Source organism: Girardinichthys multiradiatus, chromosome 22, assembly GCF_021462225.1.
Source record: "Girardinichthys multiradiatus isolate DD_20200921_A chromosome 22, DD_fGirMul_XY1, whole genome shotgun sequence".
NCBI classification, from domain to species: domain Eukaryota; kingdom Metazoa; phylum Chordata; class Actinopteri; order Cyprinodontiformes; family Goodeidae; genus Girardinichthys; species Girardinichthys multiradiatus.
In genome coordinates, this window is record NC_061814.1 from 17,429,729 (window position 1) to 17,454,215 (window position 24,487).

The 24,487-nt window shown below is 42.6% G+C and overlaps 1 protein-coding gene across 2 annotated transcripts in view; it reads left to right on the forward strand.

The window, feature by feature from the left end:
• Positions 1–1,579: 1,579 nt before the first annotated feature.
• Positions 1,580–24,487, forward strand: part of LOC124859645 (serine protease HTRA1A-like) — a 46,008-nt gene continuing 23,100 nt past the window's right edge. Inside the window, exons 1-3 of one of the 2 annotated variants that reach the window (XM_047352541.1) lie at positions 1,580–2,205; positions 10,952–11,051; positions 11,912–12,116. In XM_047352541.1, the coding sequence (XP_047208497.1) occupies positions 1,749–2,205; positions 10,952–11,051; positions 11,912–12,116 (762 nt within the window). In that variant the 5' untranslated portion in view covers positions 1,580–1,748. The remainder of the gene's footprint in view (positions 2,206–10,951; positions 11,052–11,911; positions 12,117–24,487) is intronic. The other variant, XM_047352542.1, reaches the window with a different exon arrangement.

The following is a 24,487-nucleotide window of genomic DNA, read 5'->3' on the forward strand; positions in this document are numbered from 1 at the left end:
GTTGATGCCATGTGGGACTAATTAATGAGGGAGCAGTAAAACAAACAAAAAAAACAAAAAAAAAACTGTTTGGAAACAGCCCTGCAGAGTGCTGGGGAGTTTGTAAAACACAGACAGGCTTTAGGCAGTCCTTTCACGTTCCGTTGCTTGGGTTTTATTTTTAGTTTATTAAAAGGTGGGCCACTAAAATCCATAGCGTTACTAGTTCCTGGGGTCTAGGGCAGACATTTGCAAACTCTCAACAAAAAAACAAAAGCTGAATATCTGGCACAGAGACTGCAGTGCTTCATTTGTCAAGACATTTGTCAATAATTCAGGGCATGTATTTTGTGTCAGTTCTAGTGGCGCCAGTAAGGCGAAGGGAGGAAATGACCCCAAAGGTTATGTGCATTTTTTATCTTATAGTATGAACTGGGGAAAAAAAGAACAAGATTCTATGAATGGCAACTATTGAGTAATAAATGAATTATACATGTTTGTTATTTGTTTTACTGTAACAGCATGGCACTGTTAAATCAATTCCTCCTCACTCCACAGCAGCATAATAAAACAAATTAAAATTGAATCTCAATTCCCAAGTTTCTAATTAATCAAATATTTTCTATTCTATTGCACTGTTGTGCTTTTCATTTTTTTTGCCACCCCAAAGATTATCAGTGGCCCATATCTTGCCACTTCTGATCAGATCCCTTACATTTCTAGCAGCAGTTTTTGAATATGAGCAATTTGGCTCTTCCCCAGGGCGCCATACTACTAGGGAGTGACGCAGGTTCACTCAGTTGTCTGAACATGGCTTTAATTGCTTATTTTCATGTGAGATGAGAAGGGGCGCCCACCTGCAGCGTAAGAAAATATGGTCGAAGAATGCAGCTGACTTTTACTGTACTTGTAAGGAATGTGAACTACATTTGATCATTGCTTCTTCAACATAAACTAGTCTAACCTGAACTGGATTGTTCCACAACACTAAACAGAGGTTTTTTAGGACACTTTGAAATTTATGAGACCTTTATTCTATGCATGAAGACACTAAATTGGGAAATTTTGTAATTTTTTGGCATTATGTCTACCTTAGATTGAGACATTTAGACAGGTCTCACTTAGACTGAAAATTTCTGGCCTGGTTAAGAAACCTTTAACTGGTAAAACAAAAACAAACGGGCACCGAAGGGTATTACCACCCTTCTTTTTTTTCCACATTTTGTTACATTACAGACTTATATTTTTTCCACCAAAAGCTCATTAATCCAATGTTTCATATGGATATGAATTCGAAGCATCATAAATAACTCTTGTAATTAAAGGCTCAAATTTTCTATTTTGATTTGATCATATCTGGGATTTGCTTCTCTGGTGTTTTTGGCAAGTGTTTATAATCCCGGAGACAGCAAGTATAATGTGGGCAAAAAATGCCACTGCCTGCGTCTCCCTTACAGTTTTTATGTCGCCCTCGGTTTTTTCCAGGAGCATCCATTCTCTGTTTTTTCTTGCAGTGCGTCCCGTAAATGCACCACTCTCCATGCATTTTCCCACTGCATGGAAGGTTGCGTGTGTGATGCGGTGCCAGTAAAAACGTGCGCAGAGATTGGTTGCGCAGAGGTTCTGTTAAATGCCTCTCCAGCTGCGATGCCTTCCCCCTCACTACATAGCTCTGCCATCCTACACCCCTACAAGCCGGGACCGGACTTTTCTTTTTCTTTCAATTTTGTCTTTTACTTTTAAAACCTTTTTACTTTTTAATTTGGACAATGTTTTGGTCCTTCTTGTTGTGCGTGGCCGCAGCGTCTTTGCAGGCTGAGGCGCAGATCTCCAGTCGCTATGTTGTCGGATGCCCCTCTGTGTGTGACAAATCGATGTGTCCCCGTCTGCCAGCGGACTGCCCGGCGGGGCAATCCCTCGACGTCTGCCAGTGCTGCACGGTGTGTGCGTCCGGCGAGGGGGAAGCCTGCGGCGGCGGGGGGAAACTCGGGGACCCGATGTGCGGAGAGGGGCTAGAGTGCTCCGTCTCCGGCGGGGTGGCGTACAGTGTCACGGTAAGGAAGAGAAGCAAGAGCGGGCTCTGCGTGTGCAAATCCACGGAGCCGGTCTGCGGGAGCGACGGGGTGTCTTACCGGAGTATCTGCGAGCTGAAGAGGGTGAGCCGAAGGGCGCAGAAGCTGCAGCAGCCACCTGTTCTCTTCATTCAGCGGGGAGCCTGCGGGAAAGGTGAGGCTTAGGTTGTTGTCATTAAGGCTTGGAGATGAGAAAGTTGCATGGGTGTTGTAGTCCTGGTAATAGATTCCAGGAGTTCTGCAAAGAGTTCTGCTCATTAAGGTGCGTATGGCTCACACCTTTTCAAATTCAGTTTTTCAGAAAACCATATTTTTACTTTAATTTGATAAGTTTTTTGTTATCTACACAATCATGGGAAAGACAGTTGTGATCACCCATCCCATGGAGACTAAACAGCAAAAGGTCATTGCTAAAGAAGCCTGCTTTTCAGAGTTCTCTATCCAAGCGTATTAAAAGAAAGTTGACTGGAAGGAAAACGTATGGTAGAAAAGGGTGTAGAAGCAACAGTGATTCAAGAGCTTGAGGGAAAATCATAAGATGGACTCAGCTTCAAGAGCCACCACACAGATTCCTCCTGAACCAGAGACATCAGAAGTGTCTTTTGTTCAGTGGTCCAAAGTGTTCTTTTCAATTAAAAGCAAGTTTAGCATTTCATTCAAATATCAAGTTCCTAGAGTGTGAAAATGCCAGAAAATTTACCTACTGGGGTGGATCAGGGGTGTGATATTGGTGAGTCTACTTCAACCCCACTTTCCATGTTGGAATCTTTGATTTGAGGTCGTTTTGTGTATCATGCAAAGCGATGATCTGAAATGGGCTTAAGTTGCTTAATGTCCTGTGTGCCATTTCCACAGTCAGCGATGATTTATCAGCCAAAAATACAAAAACCTGCTATAATGATCATGGTATCACTGTGCTTCATTGGTCAGCAAACAGCTGACCTAAATCTCAGAGAATCTATGAAGTAGTGCCAAGAGGAAGATAAGAGACAACATACCTAACAATGAAGATGAGCTGAAGGGTGCTATTAAGCAACCTGGGCTTCCTTAACACCTCAGCAGAGCCACGAGATATCATCTCCATGCTAAGCCATTCATGCAAAAGTCACCTGAACCAAGTATTGAGTGCATATCCTGTACATGGACTTATGTTATAAACTGAAACTACATTTTGGAGGCTTGTTAGCTTTTAGCCATAATCTTTAAAATTAACACAAAAAATGATAAATATATCAACTATATGAAATATATCAGAATATGTTATGAATCTATATAACAAAAGGTTAACTTTTTGAAATGAATTACTGGAATAAATGACATTTTCAATAATATTCTAATTTATTTACATGTACTTATCCTGTATGTTTTTGAAAATAAACATTGAAAGTAAACATTTTATTTAGCAAATTAACACTTTTAACTCTGTCTTGTCTACTAGCCCTTTAGCCTGACCCCTTCAGTTCTCACTGGACTAATGTGAAGTTTCTGACTGGTCTGAAGTTTACACAGATGTTGTAGCTCAGTAGCACACAATATCCATGTGTAAAATGGTAAATGGACTGAACTTATATAGCTCTTTTCCAGTCATACAGACCGCTCAAAGCACTTTACACTAGAGCCCAATCGCACTCACATTCATACACCGATATGCAGATCGGTAGGCAACTTGAGGTTAAGTGCCTTGCCCAGGGGCACATCGACATATGGCAGGAGGAAGCTGGAATTGAACCCACAAACTTCTGATTGCAAGACGACTACTCTTCCTACTGAGCCACAGTCGTGTCTTAGACAACAAGAGCCACCATTCAGCTGGTTTCCCTCTTATTCCCAATACAATCAGCCTCGATCTGAGGACTGTTTTCACTTTAGTCTGACTGGATGAAGTCATGAGCTGCACTACTTATGTAAAGCTTGATCTGACCTTTGGGATGCATGTCCAGTGAAGTCAAATGAGTATAATCAGCTTGGTTTCTCATAGCCAATCCCATGACCTGTGTGATTTAGTTATTTAGAATCTTTAGGAATTTTTAAATGTGGATAAAAAGAATATCAGAATAATACTGATGTGCTTATTATAAATCTTGGAGTTTCCTTGCAGATGTGTGCTTTGCCGAAGTGTTTTACTCTAACCGGAGCAGTTCTGTAATAAACTGACATAATTTTCTTGGAGCGACGCAGCCCAACTAAGAAAAAAAAAAAACCATTCTGTACAGATGAACAAGTGGGTAATTCATCATCATCATCATCATCAGTGTGGTATGTGTCTATATCTTAAAACAGGACTTGAAACACTCAGGAAGGGGGAGTGATCACATACATTCAAGGCTGCAGGTGTTAAATATGCCTTTGGTTTTGGTGTGTATTTATCCTCCATACTGCTTTTGGAAGTGGGCACTTAAAAAAAGAAAAAAAGGAAGTGGGCACTTAAAAAAACGCATGCATGCAAAGCTTCAGCACCTGCTGCCTCAAAGGCCTAAAAACTTCCCTCAAGGCTTTTGGAAACTTGTATTTCCCTCCAGTAACAACCTCAAACTGCTTCCTGCTCCTCGTTTTGCTCTCTCTGTCTCTCCCTCCCAGTCTGTTTCTTTTGTCACTCGTAAATCACACCCAATCATCTCGTGAAGGAATTTCTGGAACCGACTCAAAACCACAATTCCTCCTCTGTCGAGGACAGTTTAAAGCAGGCGGGACACTCAGAGGAAAACACCAAATTAGCAGCCCTCACTTTTAAGGAAAAGTTTTTACTTATATATATATATATATATCTGAAAACATGGAGGCACAGTTTATGAGCAGACTACATCACCACATTCGCTGTTAGTTTTGGTAGCAACTTAAAGGGTTACTGTAAGTCATTCCCAGGCAGATAACCATGTCTTAAACAGACTGCAGTGAACACTACTAATTCCATCCAGGGAAAGTTTTTTTCTGCAGCACAGCAAATCATATTTCAAGTGTTACTGTCCTAACCTTACAACAACGCTGTCTTAAACAGCCTCAGTTTCCTATTATTTCTACCAGTTGTTAGTATGTGCTTAAGGCTGCACATCAAAGATTGTGAACGTTGACGGGACGAAGGAACTCAACCCCTCTCTGAGGACACTGACCTGCCCCTTGCAAACCTGGCCCCACATTAAGAAAACACATGCAAGTACAGTACAGTTGCATGACCTCATTTGCATCTGGAGGGTAATGATCTTGATTGAACAAGCAGTTTGCTTTGGCAGTGAAAACTAGGTCAAGACAATGTCTTGACCTTTTGGTTTCATTAGTTAGAAACACTCCACTTTTTCAGAAATAATGTGCTTTCAGGAGTTTGTAAGGCTTTATTGGTAGTGAAAGATGCTGTGGATACGGATCAAGAAGAAATACATGGAGCATCTAGAGTTCCATGAGTTTTCAGCTTTATCTCTGAACTGCATGTCAAGGCTTGAGGAGCAGCTAAGCAGTTAAAAATATGTGTAGCATTGTGTGAGCATTCAGATTTTGATTGCAGAACTTTCATAAGGCTAATATAAACGCTTTATACAAGTCCCCCCCAAAAACCCAAACAAAAACAATGCAGTCTATAGCTGTGGATGCACTGTACCATTTTTACCTTCTTTCCCAGCTGTAGTTGCAAAGCACACTCATTGACTCTGGCTGCTGAGATTCGCTGAATGTGCACATTTTTCCTGAACTTGTCTCAGCTGCACACAATATAAATGCATGTGTCTGACTTTTGTCTGTATCATTCTACCAGTCTGTCTCTGCTCCTATTTTCATGTTCTACTCATCTGTTTTCTTACTTGCTCTCAATGCCTGTTACTCTCTTGCTGCCTTTCCAATGTCTGTGTACTTAACCCCGTACTTAACTTCACACAGACACAAAGAATACATTGGGTGTGATAACCAAATATCTTTGAATAACAGTTTGTTTTTTTGTATCAAAATTAAAAAAGTTAACAAGTGGAAACATTCAAGAGCATAACCAGTTTTCCCATTTAACATGCCAGAAGGTTCACTCCAAGGACAGACCATGTGTAATTTCATCGAATTGTACAGTAAGACTTGACAAGCCTCTGCTAGTATGATAGATGTTTATGGCAATATAATTAAACACTGAAAAAAGTATTCCCTTGTCTAGGGGAAAAGTCATAAGGAAGGCACTTCTCTCTTTAAAGAAAACAGCTCTAACTAAATGGAATATGTCAGAACAAACACATAATGTCATCACTCCATAACAGTTTATGATTTGGGCTTGCTCTGGCAGTTGTTCAAACACCGGTCACATCAGATTAGAAACTGCCCTACAATCTTGAGCATCTGCAAGACCCTTCCAATGTCACCAGATTGTGGTCAATTTGGAAAACATTATTTTAGTGTGAACACACTCATGATCCACATGGGATCACATATGCACTATGATGCCTCCTCACAATCTGTTGCAGAAATCTTTGCCTATAAATATGAGAGGTTTCTGCTCCTCCACCATCTGTTTCTGCCTTGTTGTTGAGGAGAAAATAGCCATCCATCCATCCGTCCATCCATCCATCCATCCATTCATTTTCTATACCCGCTTCATCCGTACTGGGTCACAGGGGAGCTAGTGCCTATCTGCAGTGTCTGCTGGTGAGAGGCAGGGTACACCCTGGACAGGTCACCAGCCAATCACAGGGAGGAAATAGCATTAGTAATTTTTCAGCTTAAGAACAACATGAAAGGATGCAGGTCAGGGTGTTTCTATACAAATGCAAAGCACTACCTTCATGAATGTAGTCAGAAGGACTCATATACAGAAATCCAAAATTGGGTTTTTACAGATCACTCTAAGCTGATCACCAGAGGCTCAGAAGCGTGACAGTTTTCAATGAGTCTGGCTTTGAATATTATGAAATTATATAATACACCCAATGAGCAGCATACTTCTTTAATCCCCTCTCTTCATTGCTAAATAAATACTATACAAGGCTACACTTTAATTTAGTGAGAAATTGGTTTTGCATTTAAACTGCTGTCTGAAAACAGAAATTTTATTCTCCCAGCAACCATATAAGCAATTTGGAGATGTGTGCTCTTCTCACCACCCACTCTCTATTAGGAGAGCTTCTCGGGTCAATCTCTATTTGCAAGGAGCAGGAGCATAACATGTCTTTTTCTTTCTTTTTGAGAGTGTAGACTGTTTGTTTCAGCTGCTTGGTGAGATCATTTTTATTACAACCAGTTGAGTGGCAGCATATGCATATTACAAAATGACAAGAAATAAGGTTTCTTAGAATGTTGCCAGCTAGGAGTGAGGATGATGAGGTTCATTGGCATGAGACCAGCATGGCCAGTGTCAGTCAGTCAGTCATTTTCTACCGCTTATTCCATAGTGGGTCGCAGGGGAGCTGGTGCCTATCTCCAGCAGTCTATGGGCAAGAGGCAGGGTACACCCTGGACAGGTTGCCAGTCCATCGCAGGGCAACACACAAACAACCACACACACACTCATTCATACCCCTAAGGGCAATTTATAGTGACCAATTAACCTAACAGGCATGTCTTTGGACTGTGGGAGGAAGCCGGAGTACCCGGTGAGAACCCACGCATGCACAGGGAGAACATGCAAACTCCATGCATGGCCAGTGTTCCTTCTTATTCTCAAATGACAGAATCCACAGGTGATCCAGACTACATATCATGGACAAGCTGACTCTACTGCTATTAGGCTCCTCCACTCAGCACACAGGAACAGGATACAGTTCCAGCACTCTGCAGAACTTGAGGACATGTTGGGGAGGTATAGAAAACAGAAAAAGAACCAAGGAACCATTTGGCAAAGTCTAAGAAAATCCGACCAAGACAAAGGAAGGCTATGTGACTATCAGTAAATCAGAAGAAGAGTTGCTTTGGATGCTAGACACAAAGGTGCTGAGACCTACTCACTTCAGCTCACTGAGGTTTGTAACTCAGTTTAATAATATTAAGATATTTGAGGAGCAGCCTTGAAATCTTGGCAGAGTCCTTTTTAAAAACAATTGCTTGTAGTTGGACAATTTCTGGAGATGCTCTGTTGGCCTACAACCAGATCACAGTTGGTCTTAGAGCTCTTTTTTCCCTCAAGCAAAGAGTAATGAGACTGCTTCTAAGTCAGATTTCTATAAATAAAAATGTTTTCTTTCAGCATAAATGTAGCACTTGTACTTCATATGTAAAGTACCCAGAATTTATGTTTTGGAATGTGATAGCATTTCCCAATTTGTTCTCACCTTTCAAAATGGTGGCATGCATTTTATATAAATCAAAGAGGGTTAAGCAAATATTATTTTGCATTAGGTTTCCTGTTTGTGCTTTGTTTGCATGAAATAACATAACGTCATGTGTAAATTATTACCCAGGTTCTTTTAGCTGTCCATTTGTCAAAACGGATTTGATTCACCAGTAGTATCTGTTGCAGTTCAGCCTGGTTCTTGTGTTAATTTTGTGCCTCAGCTGTACTTTCTCATGTAGGTTGTCAGTTCACTGTGTTTGCATCTGCAGGTCAGCTGTTGCCTTTCTATCTGGCGTTTGGATGCTTTGTTTGTGCATATATGTTGCTTGCGGTCAGAACTCATACCCTTAACTTTAACTGGTGATTTGTTAAAATTGATCTGGAAGGAGAGAATGAATGCCGGTCTAATTCTGTATTTACTCTGTCATGGATTGGCCACCTGTAACCTGCCCTTCACTGCCGGCTGCAGGCCTTATCCCCCCTGCAATGTTCTGCAGAAATAATTGATCTAATTATGTTTTCCACTGAGGTCAAAGAAATGTCTGAGAGTTTACATGATGTAACTTTTTTGACTTTAATACAAATGGACAAGTAGAAGAGTGCAGGTGGAACCAATTACAAAGAGGCAGGAAGTGAGGTTTTTCCACAACAAAACCAAAAATGATGACATTGACCGAGAACAAGAAAACGCTCTGTTGAGCAGCACAAAATGGTACACGCAATTATTGTTTTACTTGAGAATGTTTTGATTAATTTGCACAATATGAAATGAGCTAAAGGAGATGATCTGGATTTGGTTCTTAATGTAGGAGAGAAAGCTGCCTTTGTGTGTAAGTGCAAGTAAAACACTGGGTGAGATGTATGGGAAAACAAGCTGGGAACTTGAACTGGGACCTTTTGTGGTTGTTGTATGTAGCTCTGGGAGAGATAATGGATACATCAAGCTGTGAGGATTGTGAGCTCTGTGTGTGCCAAAGATCACAAAAAAACCTAATTCTGGTGTTTTTATAAGAAAGGTTCTTCAACATTTTGTAATGCTTTCCTGATTTTTAAGACCTTCACCAACACCAGAAACAATCTTCCAGCCATCTGATTGTTGTTAACGGATGCTTAACTTTATTTAGCTCTTTTATTAGCAGTCACCAAATGTCTCCATATGTCTTCTATTGGAATGGGGTAGAGAGTACAACTCAAAGTTGCATCGCTGGTGGTGTCGGGGGTTAAACGTGTGAACCATATACAGACCAGGTTTGTTCTTTTAAGGAGTCAAATTTTTGCCTTTTCTTCTTTGCAAAGCAGTTCAAGCTCAGTCCGATGGGGCGGAAAGCATCTATGAACATGAATGTCTAGATCTTGCCACAGGTTCTGAATTTGATTTAGGTATGGACTTTGACTGGGCCATTCAGATACTTGAATGTGTTTTGATCTAAACCATTCTATTGTAGCTCTGGCTGTATGTTTAGGGCCCATGTCCTGCTGGAAGGTGAACCTTCACCCCAATCTCCATGTGATCAGGGACCATATTCTTAATAACATGTTTAACTGGAAGGAACTGTGAGCCTTTATGGGCACTATAGAAATGAGATGAGTTTTGACCAGTCGTGGTAACTTTAACCCTATCGAAGCTGACCACAAACCTCCTGGATCTGAAGCTAACATGGAGAGAATGACTCCAGTCTTTCCATTACCTTCCTTTAATGTAGTGGTAGGAAAATAGCCTAGCATTTATCACAATTAATGCTTTATTCAAAGTTCAAAAAGGGAAATTTTTTTTGAAGGGTTTAAACAACGCTATTTCTTCCTATAATTAGTGTAAATGTACCATTTTAGTGCAAGGCAAGAATCTTTAACAGCCATCAGATGAAATCCAGTGAACACCTTGTTCTAAAATTCATGCTGCCCTCAGGATATATCTCTTTTACTTTATTGACTCTTTGACTTTGTCTATTACACGGTGCTTTACATTTCTGTTGTGATAAATGTCTTAAAACTTTGTGGAATTGTAAGAAAATGTGGTTTCTGACAGCTGGGAATAATCTGGGGATGATATGAAGACACCATCTCCCTGACAAATGTTTTCATACTGTATAATTTAGTCCCTTTCCATGGTTTTCATTCTGAGCCTGTATTAGCGTAACTGCACCTCAAGCGGAAAGTGTCCTCATTCCTTAAGCGCAATTAATGATATCCCAGGGCCTATGGGTGCCTTTGGCTTTTCCTCTCAGAACGTAATGACTGAAAATTGGCCTCATAAGGGAAAAATAGATGGATCCAAACTACGTGGCAGAGAAAGGGTTTATGAATAAAAGGATGAAAAGCTCAGAGGAAACTAGTTTTGTTTACACTTTCATCTTAGAGGGAGTTGATTACCAGGTCAGGGTTTCCTAACTGGCTCAAAGCTGGATGCGTGATTCAGTTTATTTCAAAGCATTCATTTCTTCTGTTTATGGCCAGACATGGCAAATGAGCATGTATACCAGAGCTGACCTTGACAGTATCAGCCTCAGAAGAGTCATCTTTTCTTTTTCCGCCCTGTGTTATGATAGAGGTCAGCCTTTTTTGTCAGTTTTCTATTCTCACATGGCTTACATCATGCACTATTTCAGTGAATGGGTTGTTTATTTTGCCAGTCTGACATCTTTTTGTGTGTGTGTGTGTGTGTGCGCAGCTCAGGACAATCCAGACAGCCCGAGGCACAAATACAACTTCATCGCTGACGTGGTGGAGAAAATCGCTCCCTCTGTGGTTCACATTGAACTTTTCCGCAAGTACGTACAAGTTGTTTATCTGAATGTGTGTTTCTGCGATTGTGGGAAAGTGGTGCAGACTCAAATTTGTTTTCATTTCACCAGATTTTGTCTGTAATACCTTATGTTTTTCTGTCAAAGTTGTCTGCAAAGTGGTTCAATAAATATCTTTGTCTCAGATACCTCCTTATTCTTACCGACTTACCTTTGAATGCCTAACCTTTAGCCGTTGATATATTTATAGAGAGAGAAATGCACCTGGAAATTAAAAGAACTGAACGACTTCAGTAGACCTGCACAATATAACAAATCACAGTTGTCATTGCGATGTTAATGTATAAAAAAATCACAACCTTAAAGGCCTGCTGTGATTTAATATTTGGTACACTTATATCTCAGGTGCCATATATTGAAGCTCTGCTTGCTGAAATTATAGATTACTTTTTTATGGATTTTTATTGTCCTTTATCCCCTATCATGATACCTCTTAGAGTCATCTGGATTACAGAGGTCAGGAGAAAGATAGGAACATTATTATGATGAAAAAGCAAAGACAAAGCAAAACGTGCTATGTTAATCACTATCCATAGAGTCACGCAATATTTAGAAAAATCATTTACAGATATCATGTTTTCCTAAATTCAAAAAAGAGAGATCGGAATCAGCTAAAATCTCAGCAGATCAAACCTTTCCAAAGATCAAAGATCAGAAATCAGCCACAAAGGTCTGATCGGGGCATCTTAAACAATATATCCATTTTATATAAAGAAAACATGTAAAAAAAAAAATGCTAAGACTCTACTGAACCAGCACATATTGGTTGTTCTGTGAGTAAAGACTTTTTCTTCTTCCTTCCACTATCCTCTTCTGTCCGTCTTCAGGATGACTTATTCCAAGCGGGAGGTGGCTGTGGCCAGTGGCTCCGGCTTTGTCGTGTCAGAAGACGGCCAGATTGTGACCAATGCGCACGTTGTGGCCAATAAACACAGGGTCAAAGTGGAGCTAAAGAGCGGTGCCTCCTACGATGCCAAAATCAAAGACGTCGACGAGAAGTCAGACATAGCCCTCATCAAGATTGATGTACCGGTCAGTCCAAGTCTTACACAGAAGGAGGGAGGAAATTATGTGATATGAAAAGCTGCTTAAAAGCAAACCCTATTTTATTGACGTTTACTCTGCCTTTACATAAATGGTTCTCAAACTGTGGTCCTAGTACCACTGGTGGTACTAAGGCTGCCTTTAGTGATGCTCATTAAAACTTTTGGAATCAGTTATTTGCAATGCAAATAAAAACTGTTAACTGAGATGCAACAGTGAAGCAGAAAAAAAGAGCTGGTGGCTAGTAATGCCACATTCACTTTACCTCCTAAGTCCAAACTTAGATTTGTTGATGATAAAATCAAACATGATTGTGTTCCTGGTCTAAATTTAAAACCCAGTGGGTTTTGCTAATACCTCAGTGGTAAATTGGTCTTTTCTAATTTGTTTCACTAAAATACTGCAGAATAATGCAGGTTAAACGTTTCGTGGTGTGGGTAAAAAGAACAGAATTCACAATAAAATTATTTTGAGTTTTTAACTTGGAAAACAAATGACCGCTGAGTGCTTGCAAACTTGCCTATTTTGGCCGGTGGGGCAAACATTTGGGCACAACTGATTTAAAGGTTCATTAAACAGTAGTTACACAACCCGCAATGACACTTTAATTTTGAAATTGGAGTTGTTTTATGACACTAGAGCAGCACTCTTGAACTAGCCATTAACTTCAGCTTCTGGGACCAGTTGATTTGGATTTATACTCAGTTAAGATCATAGGAAAGTTATCCACTCCATATAACTTTGAACAAAACCATACTTTAGAAATCCTGAACTATCCCTTTATAGTTTTAGTTTACAGGCTCACAGCTTAGATTTTTGGACATTTCTGTTTGAAGCGAGAATAAGCAAATGAGAAACAGCCAAGCTTAATGTTTGGTTCTTGGATCCAGTTTTTAAGCAAATCTCAAAGGTGAAGAAACAATGCTTTCAGTGAGCAATAATTTTGTCCTAGATATAGACAGTACATGGAGACAAATAAGTAAGTTTACAAATTAGTTTGTGGCCTGATTTTTAGTAGTCCTGGAGATTTTGTTCTGTACAGAACAAGATCAAAACATTGCCTAATTTCTTCTTATACAGCAGCCAAAAAACTGCTGCAATTCAAAGTTCATTGACTTGAAGTTTGTATAAAATTACTATTAATGTTTCAGATATTTCAGGGTGCAAGAGATGTAAAGTGAGAATACAGGTGTAGCCTGACCAATTCAAATCCCATCTGTGTTAAGACACAAGCTAGAAGAACAACTCAGATATGAAATGATTTCCCTCATGAGAAAGCAGTGGAGACTATCACTTACCACTGATTGAAAGGGCTTCTTTGAAAAAGACTACACTTTCACCACAGTCCATATGTTTGTCACATTTTCTCTTCCTCTCTCCACATGTCCCCGTCCGTCTTTATTTCGCAGTCTACTGGACAAGAGGGATTTATGTTGGACGTTAATCATATTCAGTACTGTGCAGGAATGTGGGGCAGAGCACCAAGACCTATTGACTGGGAATATTAGCACTGCTAAGTGCATTGTGAAGCTCGCTCTCATAGCTGGATGACACACCTGAAAGGATGTTCATGACGGCAACACAAGGTGTTTTACAAAGACCTCGAGTAGTGCTGAGGAAAGATTGTTTGCAGTTTTGTTCAGCCAACAATGTTGGAAAAAGATGTAGAAAACACAATGATAGATGATTTGTGTTTTCTGTGCTGATACGGCTGTTGATGACAGTCTATTACTTGTTTTAGGGGGCTTTCCAACTTGCTTATACCACATCTTTAGTGTGAGTGACTGCGCTGACTCAGGAGTGATACATACGCTTGGAATACATTAATGCCAGAGCTTTTGATTCTTTAAATCCACACTTTTAATAAGAAAAGAGTGAAGCTCTTAGACAGATTGGTTGGCTTTAGTATTTAGTAAACACGCAGACTAGTGTCAGGTATGTAAATGACTGTTTTCAAGGAGCTCATGGCAAAAACAAGCACAGGAGGGCATAAATGATGAGATCACAAGTTGAGTGATGTGTTGTTTATGTTATATACACTGCTCAAAAAAATAAAGGGAACACTTAAAAAACACAATATAACTCCAAGTAAATCAAACTTTTGTGAAATCAAACTGTCCTCTTAGGAAGCAACACTGATTGACAATCAGTTTCACATCCTGTTGTGCAAATGAAATAGACAACAGGGGGAAATCTTTGGCGATTAGCAAGACTCACTCAATAAAGGAGTGGTTCTGCAGGTGGGGACCACAGACCACTTCTCAGTACCTATGCTTTCTGGCTGATGTTTTGGTCACTTTTGAATGTTGGTGGTGCTTTCACACTCGTGGTAGCATGAGACGGACTCTACAACCCACACAAGTGGCTCAGGTAATGCAGCTCATCCAGGATGGCACATCAATGCAAGCTGTGGCAAGAAGGTTTGCTGTGTCTGTTAGCATAGTGTCCAGAGCCTGGAGGCGCTACCAGGAGACAGGCCAGTACACCAGGAGGCGTGGAGGAGGCCGTAGGAGGGCAACAACCCAGCAGCAGGACCGCTACCTCCGCCTTTGTGCAAGGAGGAACAGGAGGAGCACTGCCAGAGCCCTGCAAAATGACCTCCAGCAGGCCACAAATGTGCATGTGTCTGCACAAACGGTTAGAAACCGACTCCATGAGGATGGTATGAGGGCCCGACGTCCACAAATGGGGGTTGTGCTCACAGCCCAACACCGTGCAGGACGCTTGGCATTTGCCAGAAAACACCAGGATTGGCAAATTCGCCACTGGCGCCCTGTGCTCTTCACAGATGAAAGCAGGTTCACACTGAGCACATGTGACAGACGTGACAGAGTCTGGAGACACCGTGGAGAGCGATCTGCTGCCTGCAACATCCTTCAGCATGACCGGTTAGGCAGTGGGTCAGTAATGGTGCGGGGTGGCATTTCTTTGGAGGGCCACATGGCCCTTCATGTGCTCGCCAGAGGTACCCTGACAGCCATTAGGTACCGAGATGAGATCCTCAGACCCCTTGTGAGACCATATGCTGGTGCGGTTGGCCCTGGGTTCCTCCTAATGCAGGACAATGCTAGACCTCAGGAACATGCCCAGGCGTTGTATGGAGGTCATACAGGCACATGGAGGCCGCACACAATACTGAGCCTCATTTTGACTTGTTTTAAGGACATTACATCTAAGTTGGATCAGCCCGTAGTGTGTTTTTCCACTTTAATTTTGTGTGTGACTCCAAATCCAGGCCTCCATTGGTTAACAAATTTGATTTCCATTGATGATTTTTGTGGGATTTTGTTGTCAGCACATTCAACTTTGTACAGAACAAACTATTCTGCTCACAGCTTCTTGGTTTTGTGTGTCACTCGTCAGTCCATCATTGTTGTTGGTGGCTGTCTCTCTCCATTCATTTTCTCGCTGGACCATCTCTCACCTGTACATAGAAGTCAGATAGTGTTTTATCAAGAAAATCCTAACAGGTAACTTGAATTTAAGTTCTGCATAATCAGATTTACTATAAATGATGGCATGTGTGAATTTAAAAAGACTTAATGCTAAAATAAAATCAAAAGTTGCTTCAACAAATACTCAGTTTAAGGCATTGCACACTTACACAACTAGGCCTTTGCAGCTTTAATACTAGGAATATATTTCAAACAAACAAAATTGTTTTTTGTTTTTTTTGTTGAATTGCCAAAGCTATAACAGACATTAAATGAGGAAATGGGTTTGCAATGATTTGTCATAGTCATATTATTTTATTTTGCAGAGTCTGGCATTTTATATATCGGGTGTTATGTATAACCACTGTACCCTTGATGTCAGGCTGGTAGGAAATGCATTCATCCTCACAAGTGTACTTCTGTAATTTAAGTGTTAGTCAATGTGTGAAGTCAGGGCAGGTCATAAACACTGAGACAGTCTCACAAGACCTGTGGTTTCTGTGAAAAGGCCACATGATTTCGACAGAAATAACATTTCTACTAATGTGGGTAGAAAAGCTTGTGTTTGATATTTGAACCAAGTGAAAGTTAATACCTGGAAAAAGATTAGAGGATGAGTTGCTTATAATGAGAGGCAAGGAGAGCAAGCAAACTGTCATTAACATTTAAAGTGTAAACGTTGTCACCCAGACCTGTTCCTAAGTTTGCCTGAAATGTAAAAAAAGGGAAACATTTCTTTTTCATTAACACCAGCTTTGGGTTGCACATGGGAAACCTTCCTCAACTTTTCAAATTTGCATTATAAAATAAGATTGTATTTTAATTGAGGTTTAATTTTTATTGAAAAAAAAATAAGGAGCTTTGAATTTGGTTTACGAAAAAGTTTGGCAGAACAACCTAATGCAGACAATTAATGTCAACTTAAAACAGTGAAGACAGCAGAGGTAAAGGTAGAGACAAACAGAACTATCTTGGTGGTTAGAAATACCGTTTATTCTGTAAAACTGAACACATTTATTAAACTCGTTAAAATATTTAGTTGGATTTTGTTTTTACATTAAAATGTTCTTGATTTTCTTCCCAGAAATCACAAGTTCCAGCATTACTAGTTGAGTCATTGTGCCCTGGCGTGGTTTTTACCATTGTCTGTGCAGTTATATCACAGATGGTTCATCATGTGCTTAGACGATCTTCTCCTCTCAAGTAGGAAATCAAAAAAATTAAGAAATCTGTTGGCTGCATTATTATTTAGATGAGCATCAGATGATGGTGCTAGCAAATGTACAATCCCAATTCCAATGAAGTTGAGAGGTACAAACAAAATACAGTGATTTCCAAATCCTGTTCAACCTATTTGCAATTGAATACACTACAAAGACAAGATATTTAATGTTTAAAACTTTATTGTTTTTTTATTCACTCAATTTAAAATTGATTCTTGTGACAAGTTCCAAAAAAGCTGGGACAGGGGCAACAAAAGACTGGGAAGTTGAGGAATCCTCAAAAAACACCTGATTTGAACATTCCACAGGTGAACAGGTTGGAAACAGGTGAGTTTCATGACTGGGCATAAAAAGAGCATCCCCAAAAGTCTCAGTTGATCACAAGCATGGACTGGGCAAGGTTTACCACTTTGTGAACAACTGAGTGAACAAATAGACCACAGCTTGAGAACAGTGTTTCTCAGTGTACAATTTGAAGTAATTTAGGGATTTTAATCATCTACAGTCCATAATGTCATCAAAAAGTTGAGAGAATCCTGAAAAATCCCTGCATGTAAGCAGCAAGGCCGAAAATCTAAATTGAATGCCTGTGACCTTCGACCTCTCAGGAGGCACTGCATTAAAAACCAACATCATTCTGTAACAGATATTACCACATGGGCTCAGGAACACCTCAGGAAACCATTGACAGTTAACACAGTTTGTCATTGCATCTACAAATATAAGTTAAAACTCTACCATGCCAAGCTCGTACTCATACTCGTCGTCTTCCGCTTTATCCGGGACTGGGTCGCGGGGGCAGCAGACTCAGCAGAGACGTCCAGACGTCCCTCTCCCCAGACACCTCCTCCAGCTCTTCCGGGGGGAGTCCAAGGCGTTCCCAGGCCAGCCGAGAGACTGGAACACCTCCCGAGGAAGGCGTCCAGGAGGAATCCGGTATAGATGCCCGAGCCACCTCAACTTGCTCCTCTCGATGTGGAGGAGTAGCGGCTCTACTAAGGGAGTGCCCGGCCATCCTACGGAGGAAGCTCATTTCCGCCGCTTGTTTCCGGGATCTTGTTCTTTCAGTCATGACCCAAAGTTCATGGCCATAGGTGAGGGTAGGAACGTAGACTGACCGGTAAATCGAGAGCTTCGCTTTTCGGCTCAGCTCTCTCTTCACCAAAACGGACCGGCACAGCACCCCCATTTCTGTGGCCGCACCGATTCGTCTGTCGATCTCCCGCTCCATTCTTCCCTCACTCGTGAACAAGACCCCGAGATACTTAAACTCCTCCACTTGAGGCAGGAACTCCCCTCCAACCTGAAGAGGACAAGCCACCCTTTTCCGGTCGAGAACCATGGCCTCGGACTTGGAGGAGCTGATTTTAATCCCAGCCCCAGTGCATGCTGTAGGTCTTGGCTAGAGGGGGCCAGCAGGACCACATCATCTGCAAAAAGAAGAGACGAAATCCTCTGGTCCCCAAACCAGACCCCCTCCGGCCCTTGGCTGCGCCTAGAAATCCTGTCCATAAAAGTTATGAACAGGACTGGTGACAAAGGGCAGCCCTGCCGGAGTCCAACATGCACCGAGAACAGGTCTGACTTAGTCCCGGCAATGCGAACCAAACTCCTGCTCCGCTTGTACAGAGATCAGATGGCCCCTAGTAAAGGGTCCCCGATTCCATACTCCTGGAGCACCCCCCACAGGGCATCACGAGGGACACAGTCAAATGCTTTCTCCAGGTCCACAAAACACGTGGACCGGTTGGGCAAACTCCCATGAACCCTCGAGTACCCTGTAGAGGGTATAGAGCTGGTCCAGTGTTCCACGGCCAGGACGAAAACCACACTGCTCTTCCTGAAGCCGGGGTTCGACTATCGGCCGGACTCTCCCCTCCAATACCCTGGCGTAGGCCTTACCAGGGAGGCTGAGGAGTGTGTTCCCCCTGTAGTTGGAACACACCCTCCAGCCCCACAACATCCAAAGACTTGAGGTACTCAGGGCGTTTCTCATCCAACCCCGAAGCCCTGCCACCGCGGAGCTTTTTAACCACCTCGGTGACTTCAACCTGGGTGATGAAAGAGTCCAACCCCGAGTCCCCAGCCTCTGTTTCCACCAGGGAATGCGTGATGGCAGGGTTGAGGAGATCCTCGAAGTATTCCTTCCACTGGCCGATAATGTCCCCAGTCGAGGTCAGCAGCTCCCCACCCCCACTGTAAACAGTGTTGGCCAAGCACTGCTTCCCCATCCTGAGGCGCCGGACGGTTTGCCAGAATCGCTTCGGGGCCAACTGGTAGTCCTTCTCCATGGCCTCACCGAGCTCCTCCCAGGTTCGAGTTTTTGCCTCTGCCACCGCCCGGGCCGCGGCACGCTTGGCCCCACGGTACTTGTCAGCCGCCTCAGGAGTCTCACAAGCCAACCACAGCCGATAGGACTAATTCTTCAGCTTGACAGCGTCCCTTACTGCCGGTGTCCACCACCGGGTTCGGGGATTGCCGCCGCGACAGGCACCGCAGACCTTACGGCCGCAGCTACGGGCAGCAGCATCGACAATAGATGCGGAGAACATGGTCCACTCGGACTCTATGTCTCCAACATCCCTCGGAATCTGGACAAAGCTCTCCCGGAGGTGAGAGTTGAATACATCCCTGGCCAAGGGGTCCGCCAGACGTTCCCAGCAGACCCTCACTATGCGCTTGGGCTTGCCAAGTCTGTCCAGCTTTCTCCGTCCCCAGCGGATCCAACTCACCACCAGGTGGTGATCAGTGGACAGCTCAGGCCCTCTCTTCACCCGAGTGTCCAAAACATGCGGCCGAAGGTCTGATGATACGACAACAAAGTCGATCATCGACCTCCTGCCTAGGGTATCCTGGTGCCAAGTGCACTGATGGACACCCTTATGTTTGAACATGGTGTTCATTATGGACAATCCGTGATTAGCACAGAAGTCCAATAACAAAACACCGCTCGGATTCAGATCGGGGAGGCCATTCCTCCCGATCACGCCTCTCCAGGTGTCACTGTCATTTCCCACATGGGCGTTGAAGTCCCCCAGCAGAATAATGGAGTCCCCAGGAGGAACAATATCTAGCACCCCCAACAGGGACACCAAGAAGGCCGGGTTCTTTGCACTACCACTCGGCCCGTAGGCTGAAATGATAGTCAGAGACCTCTCCCCAACCCGAAGGCGCAGGGATGCGACCCTCTCATCCACTAGGGTAAACCCCAACACGAGTCGGCTGAGCTGGGGGGCGACAAGCAAACCCACCCCAGCCCGACGCCTCTCCAGAGTAGAAGAGAGTCCAGCCCCTCTCGAGGAGATGGGTTCCAGAGCCCACGCTGTGCGTGGAGGCGAGCCCGACTATTTCTAGTCGATATCTCTTGACCTCCCGCACAAGCTCAAGCTCCTTCCCCCCCAGCGAGGTGACATTCCACGTCCCTAGAGCCAGCCTAAGCATCCGGGGGATCGGGCCGCCGAGGTCTCCACCTTCGTCCGCCGCCCAATCCTCTTTGCACCGGTCCCTCACGGTTCCCCCTGCAGGTGGTGGGCCCACTGGGGGATGGTCTCGCGTCTCTCATTCGGGCTTGGCCCGGCCGGGTCCCGCGAGGAGCAACCCAGCCACCAGGCGCTCTCCGACGAGTCCCGACCCCAGGCCTGGCTCCAGGGTGGGAGCCCGGCTCCGCCGTACCAGGCGATGTCACGTGCCTCGATTTTGTAGTCGTCATGAGGGGTTCTTGAACCGCTCTTTGTCTGACCCGTCACCTAGAGCCTGTTTGCCATGGGAGACCCTACCAGGGGCATTTAAGCCCCAGACAACATAGCCTCTAGGATCATTCGAGCACTCAAACCCCTCCACCACGTTAAGGTGGCGGTTCAAGGAGGGGACCATGCCAAGCTAAAAGCCATATATTAACAACACCCACAAACTTCAAAAGCCAGCATCAGTGATGGTATGGGGAAGTGTTAGTGCCCATGGCGTGGGTAACTTGCACATCTGTGAAGGCACCAATAATGCTGAAAAGTAAGTATGGGTTTTGGAGCAGTGTCTTTTTAGGGATGTCTCTGCTTATTTCAGCAAGACAATGAAGCCACATTCTGCATGTGTTGCAACAACGTGGAATTATAGTAAAAGAGTTTCTGGTAGTAGACTGGCCTCTCTGGAGTCTCTCAAAAAGACCTTCGTTAGATTAGTTTTTTTTTATATTAGCCACTTAAGTTTCAAGAGACTGGACAATATTGTCAGTTTTATTTTGATATAATTGAAGAAATCCAGTCGGGAATATCTTTTAAGCAGTGATTTATAGCAGGAACATTTGTAAGATTTGTAAGAACACCATGTTTAAGGGTGGGTTGATTTGTGTTTTACAGACACCTGGCTGAATTTCCAAATGACTTGGCTGGCCTTAAAGTTGTATATATAAAGAATTTTATTTAATTTTCTTATAATTGTGCCAATAGTTGTTGATGTCATGCAATAAAATGCAAATTAATTATTAAAAAAATCACACTGTGATTTTCTGGATTTTTGTTTTAGATTCCGTCACTTACAGTTGAAGAGTACCTATGATAAAAATGAAAGACTTCTACATGCTTTGCAAGTGGGAAAACCTGCAAAATGTGCAGTGTATCAAATACTTGTTCTCCCCACTGTATTTAAAAAAGATGAAGCTTTCTCCTATCTCATGGAATATTCTCAAGTTTCAGTCATGTTCATAATATATATTTTAGGACTTTTGATTGGTGGCCAGAGAAATTATGGAGAGTATTTTAAACTGTTAAGATGACTGAGGCCATAAGATTGATGGAAACCAAGAGAAAAAGTGGTAGATTAGTTAAAGCAGCCCTCGCTCAGAGCAATTTATCTGATTTATGATTGTTTTTGGTTTTTGTTAGCCTTTTCTGTTAAAACTTTCTTAACAATGGCCCGCTTTGTCCAAAACAAACAAGATATGATAACTTCAATATGGAGCACTAAAGAAGTCAGTTTTGTTTATCTTTTGTTGTTCTTAATTCCTAATTCTAGTTCCCATACTTTGTTGTTGATTTACAAAACCCTTTATGCTGTCAACATCAGGACCAACTGGCTGCCAAAAATAATCAATGAAACTGTACAATGTAGCAATCATTTATAAGTGAGACATTTTAAAGATTCTTCTGACCGGAATACATTTTTCAGCCTCTTTCTCCTTCCATTTCTAAATGAAATTGGAGTTTATTGGTAGCAGAGCTCAGACTGTTCTTGGGGTTGTGGTCTACCCCTCAACTCTGGGGAATGCATTAGTCTGTGTACAGCAGCTGGAAATTCAGAGGGGAAGTGCGGCACTCACTTGTTCCTGTGAAGAGGGTTTTTGGGGGTTGGGAGGAAGAGCACGGAAGACAGAGAAAGTGGTGGCACTGTGGAAAGAAAGTAGATCCATGCATCTGAAAGGATCTGTAAGCTAATGGACTAACTGCAGTTGTGTGTGATTGCAGAAGAACCCAATAAAGAGAGAATTAATATAAAATCTATGTCAGTGCTCTTCGCAACAAAGGACACGTTTACCTGGAAATATTAACTCTGATGTGAAAAACAGCTGACTTTGAAAAACCTTTATGCTGACAGATATTGACTGATCTGGATTTTCTTGAAATGACTTCACAACAATCAAATATGCAGCAAAATGACTGTTCCATGGGTTACTTGTCCAATAAAAATGCATAACCTATTTACTCGTTAAAGGATTAGTTAAGGTTTTTGGAGGGATGACATGATTGGGCTTCTATGGACTGGTTATGAGATTTTACCGACAGTATGTAGTAGTCCAAACAAATCTACATTTTAATGCAATTTGAACTGCTGTTAGGTATCGTTAGACCTTTTCCTGTTTGTACTGACATTTTGATTAAATTGTCACCATTATCCTAGCAAATCAACACCTAAGTTGCATTCACCAAGGCTGGAAACCACCTCCTGCGACATATCTGCTGTATCCTGGAGATTCAGCGGTCCTGGCCCAAAATAATAGTACATGAGAATAATTATGAAAGCACCAACAGAGTATGTTATTCTCTGAAGATAATCTTTCTATAACTGCGCCGTTCAAGGTGGCAGCAGATTGGAGTGGCTCTTTTACTTTTTAGTCTGATTATTTCTTTTTAACAACACAAATTCCTCTTGTGGTGGATAAAATTGATATTTTTGGACGATTATCCTCTCCGGTATCGGATGCTGCACAGCTGGAAGGATTTTTGCTGATACTTTCTTACTTTAAGACATTTGTCATGATGCGTCACCATGGTAACGGGGTTGTTTTTTACAACCGTGAGCAGCTGATTAATATCTCAAAAGTTAAAATAATACTTCATCTACAACCTCAATTTCCTGATGAGTTGAAAAGGAGGCGCCGTGGATGCCGAGCAGGAGCAAAGAGAAGAGAGAGAAGGAGGAAGTTTAAACCATCGCTTCCATCGATCATGATGGGCAATGTGAGATTGTTGGGAAACAAGTTGGATGAACTCCACGCCCTACAAAGGTCTCAGCCAGAATATCGGAAATGCAGCATTATGTGTTTTACTGAAACATGGTGACTCAAGTCACCATAATAGGTATAACCTATTGAGTCATATGCCTGACTCCAGCATCTCTCTGCCAGGCTCAGACCATACGAGCAGACAGAGATTTAAAGAGGAGCAGCAAATGTAAAGGAGGTGGACTGGCAGTACTTGTGAACAACAGATTGTGTAATCCAGGACATGCTGCTGTGAAGTGTCATCTCTGCAGTCCAGATATTGAACTGTTAGCAGTAAGTTTTTGTCCATATTATTTACATGGAGAGGACACCAATGCTATGACTGAGTGTGTGACCGATTATAACTTCTGTGTGGATAACATCATCCCCACCAGAACCGTGAGATGCTTCCTCAATAACAAACCCTGAATCACCAGTGACCTGAAGGACTTGCTTAATAAGTAAGAGAGAGCTTTCAGAGAGGGAGACAAGGAATTATTGAGGAGTATACAGAAGCAACTTAAAGTCAAAATAAGAGACAGCAAGGAAGTGTACAACAAGCTGGAGAGCAAGTTTCCACAAAGCAATATCAGAGATGTGTGGTCAGGGATGAAGAAGATCACAGGTTTCAAGCTGTAGGACAACTGGACCGATGGATGTCTGGACAGAGCCAATGAACTGAACACATTCTTCAATAGGTTCTGTTCAGAAACAAGCTCAGCATCCTCCTCTCCTACTCACAGCCAAACAGACATCCCACCGTCTTTTGACCCACAGCTTTCCTGTCACACCTCAATTTTTTTTTTATCTTCCACCTCAGCCATGGACCTTTTTCCTTCTACATGTTTGCCATCAACCAAATCAGAAGATGTTGATGCTCCCTTTGCCTCCGCCTTCAACCTGTGTCTCTCAAGAAGTCAAGAGACTTCAAGACTGGAAAGACTGAAACAGAATAAGGAATCCAGATTGTGTCAGCCCTAGAGTCCTGAAGTGTTGTGCAGAGCAGCTCTGTGGTATTCTGCAGCCCCTCTTCAATCTTAGCCTGGCCCAGAAGGAGGTTCCAGTGTTGTGGAAGACCTCTTGTCTTGTTCTGGTACCAAAGAAAACTCAACCATCAGTCCTCAATGACTATAGACCTGTTGCCCTGACGTCCCACATCATGAATGTCCTAGAGAGACTCCTGTTGGCCCACCTGAGTAAGCAAACAATGAACTATCAGGAGCCCCTTCA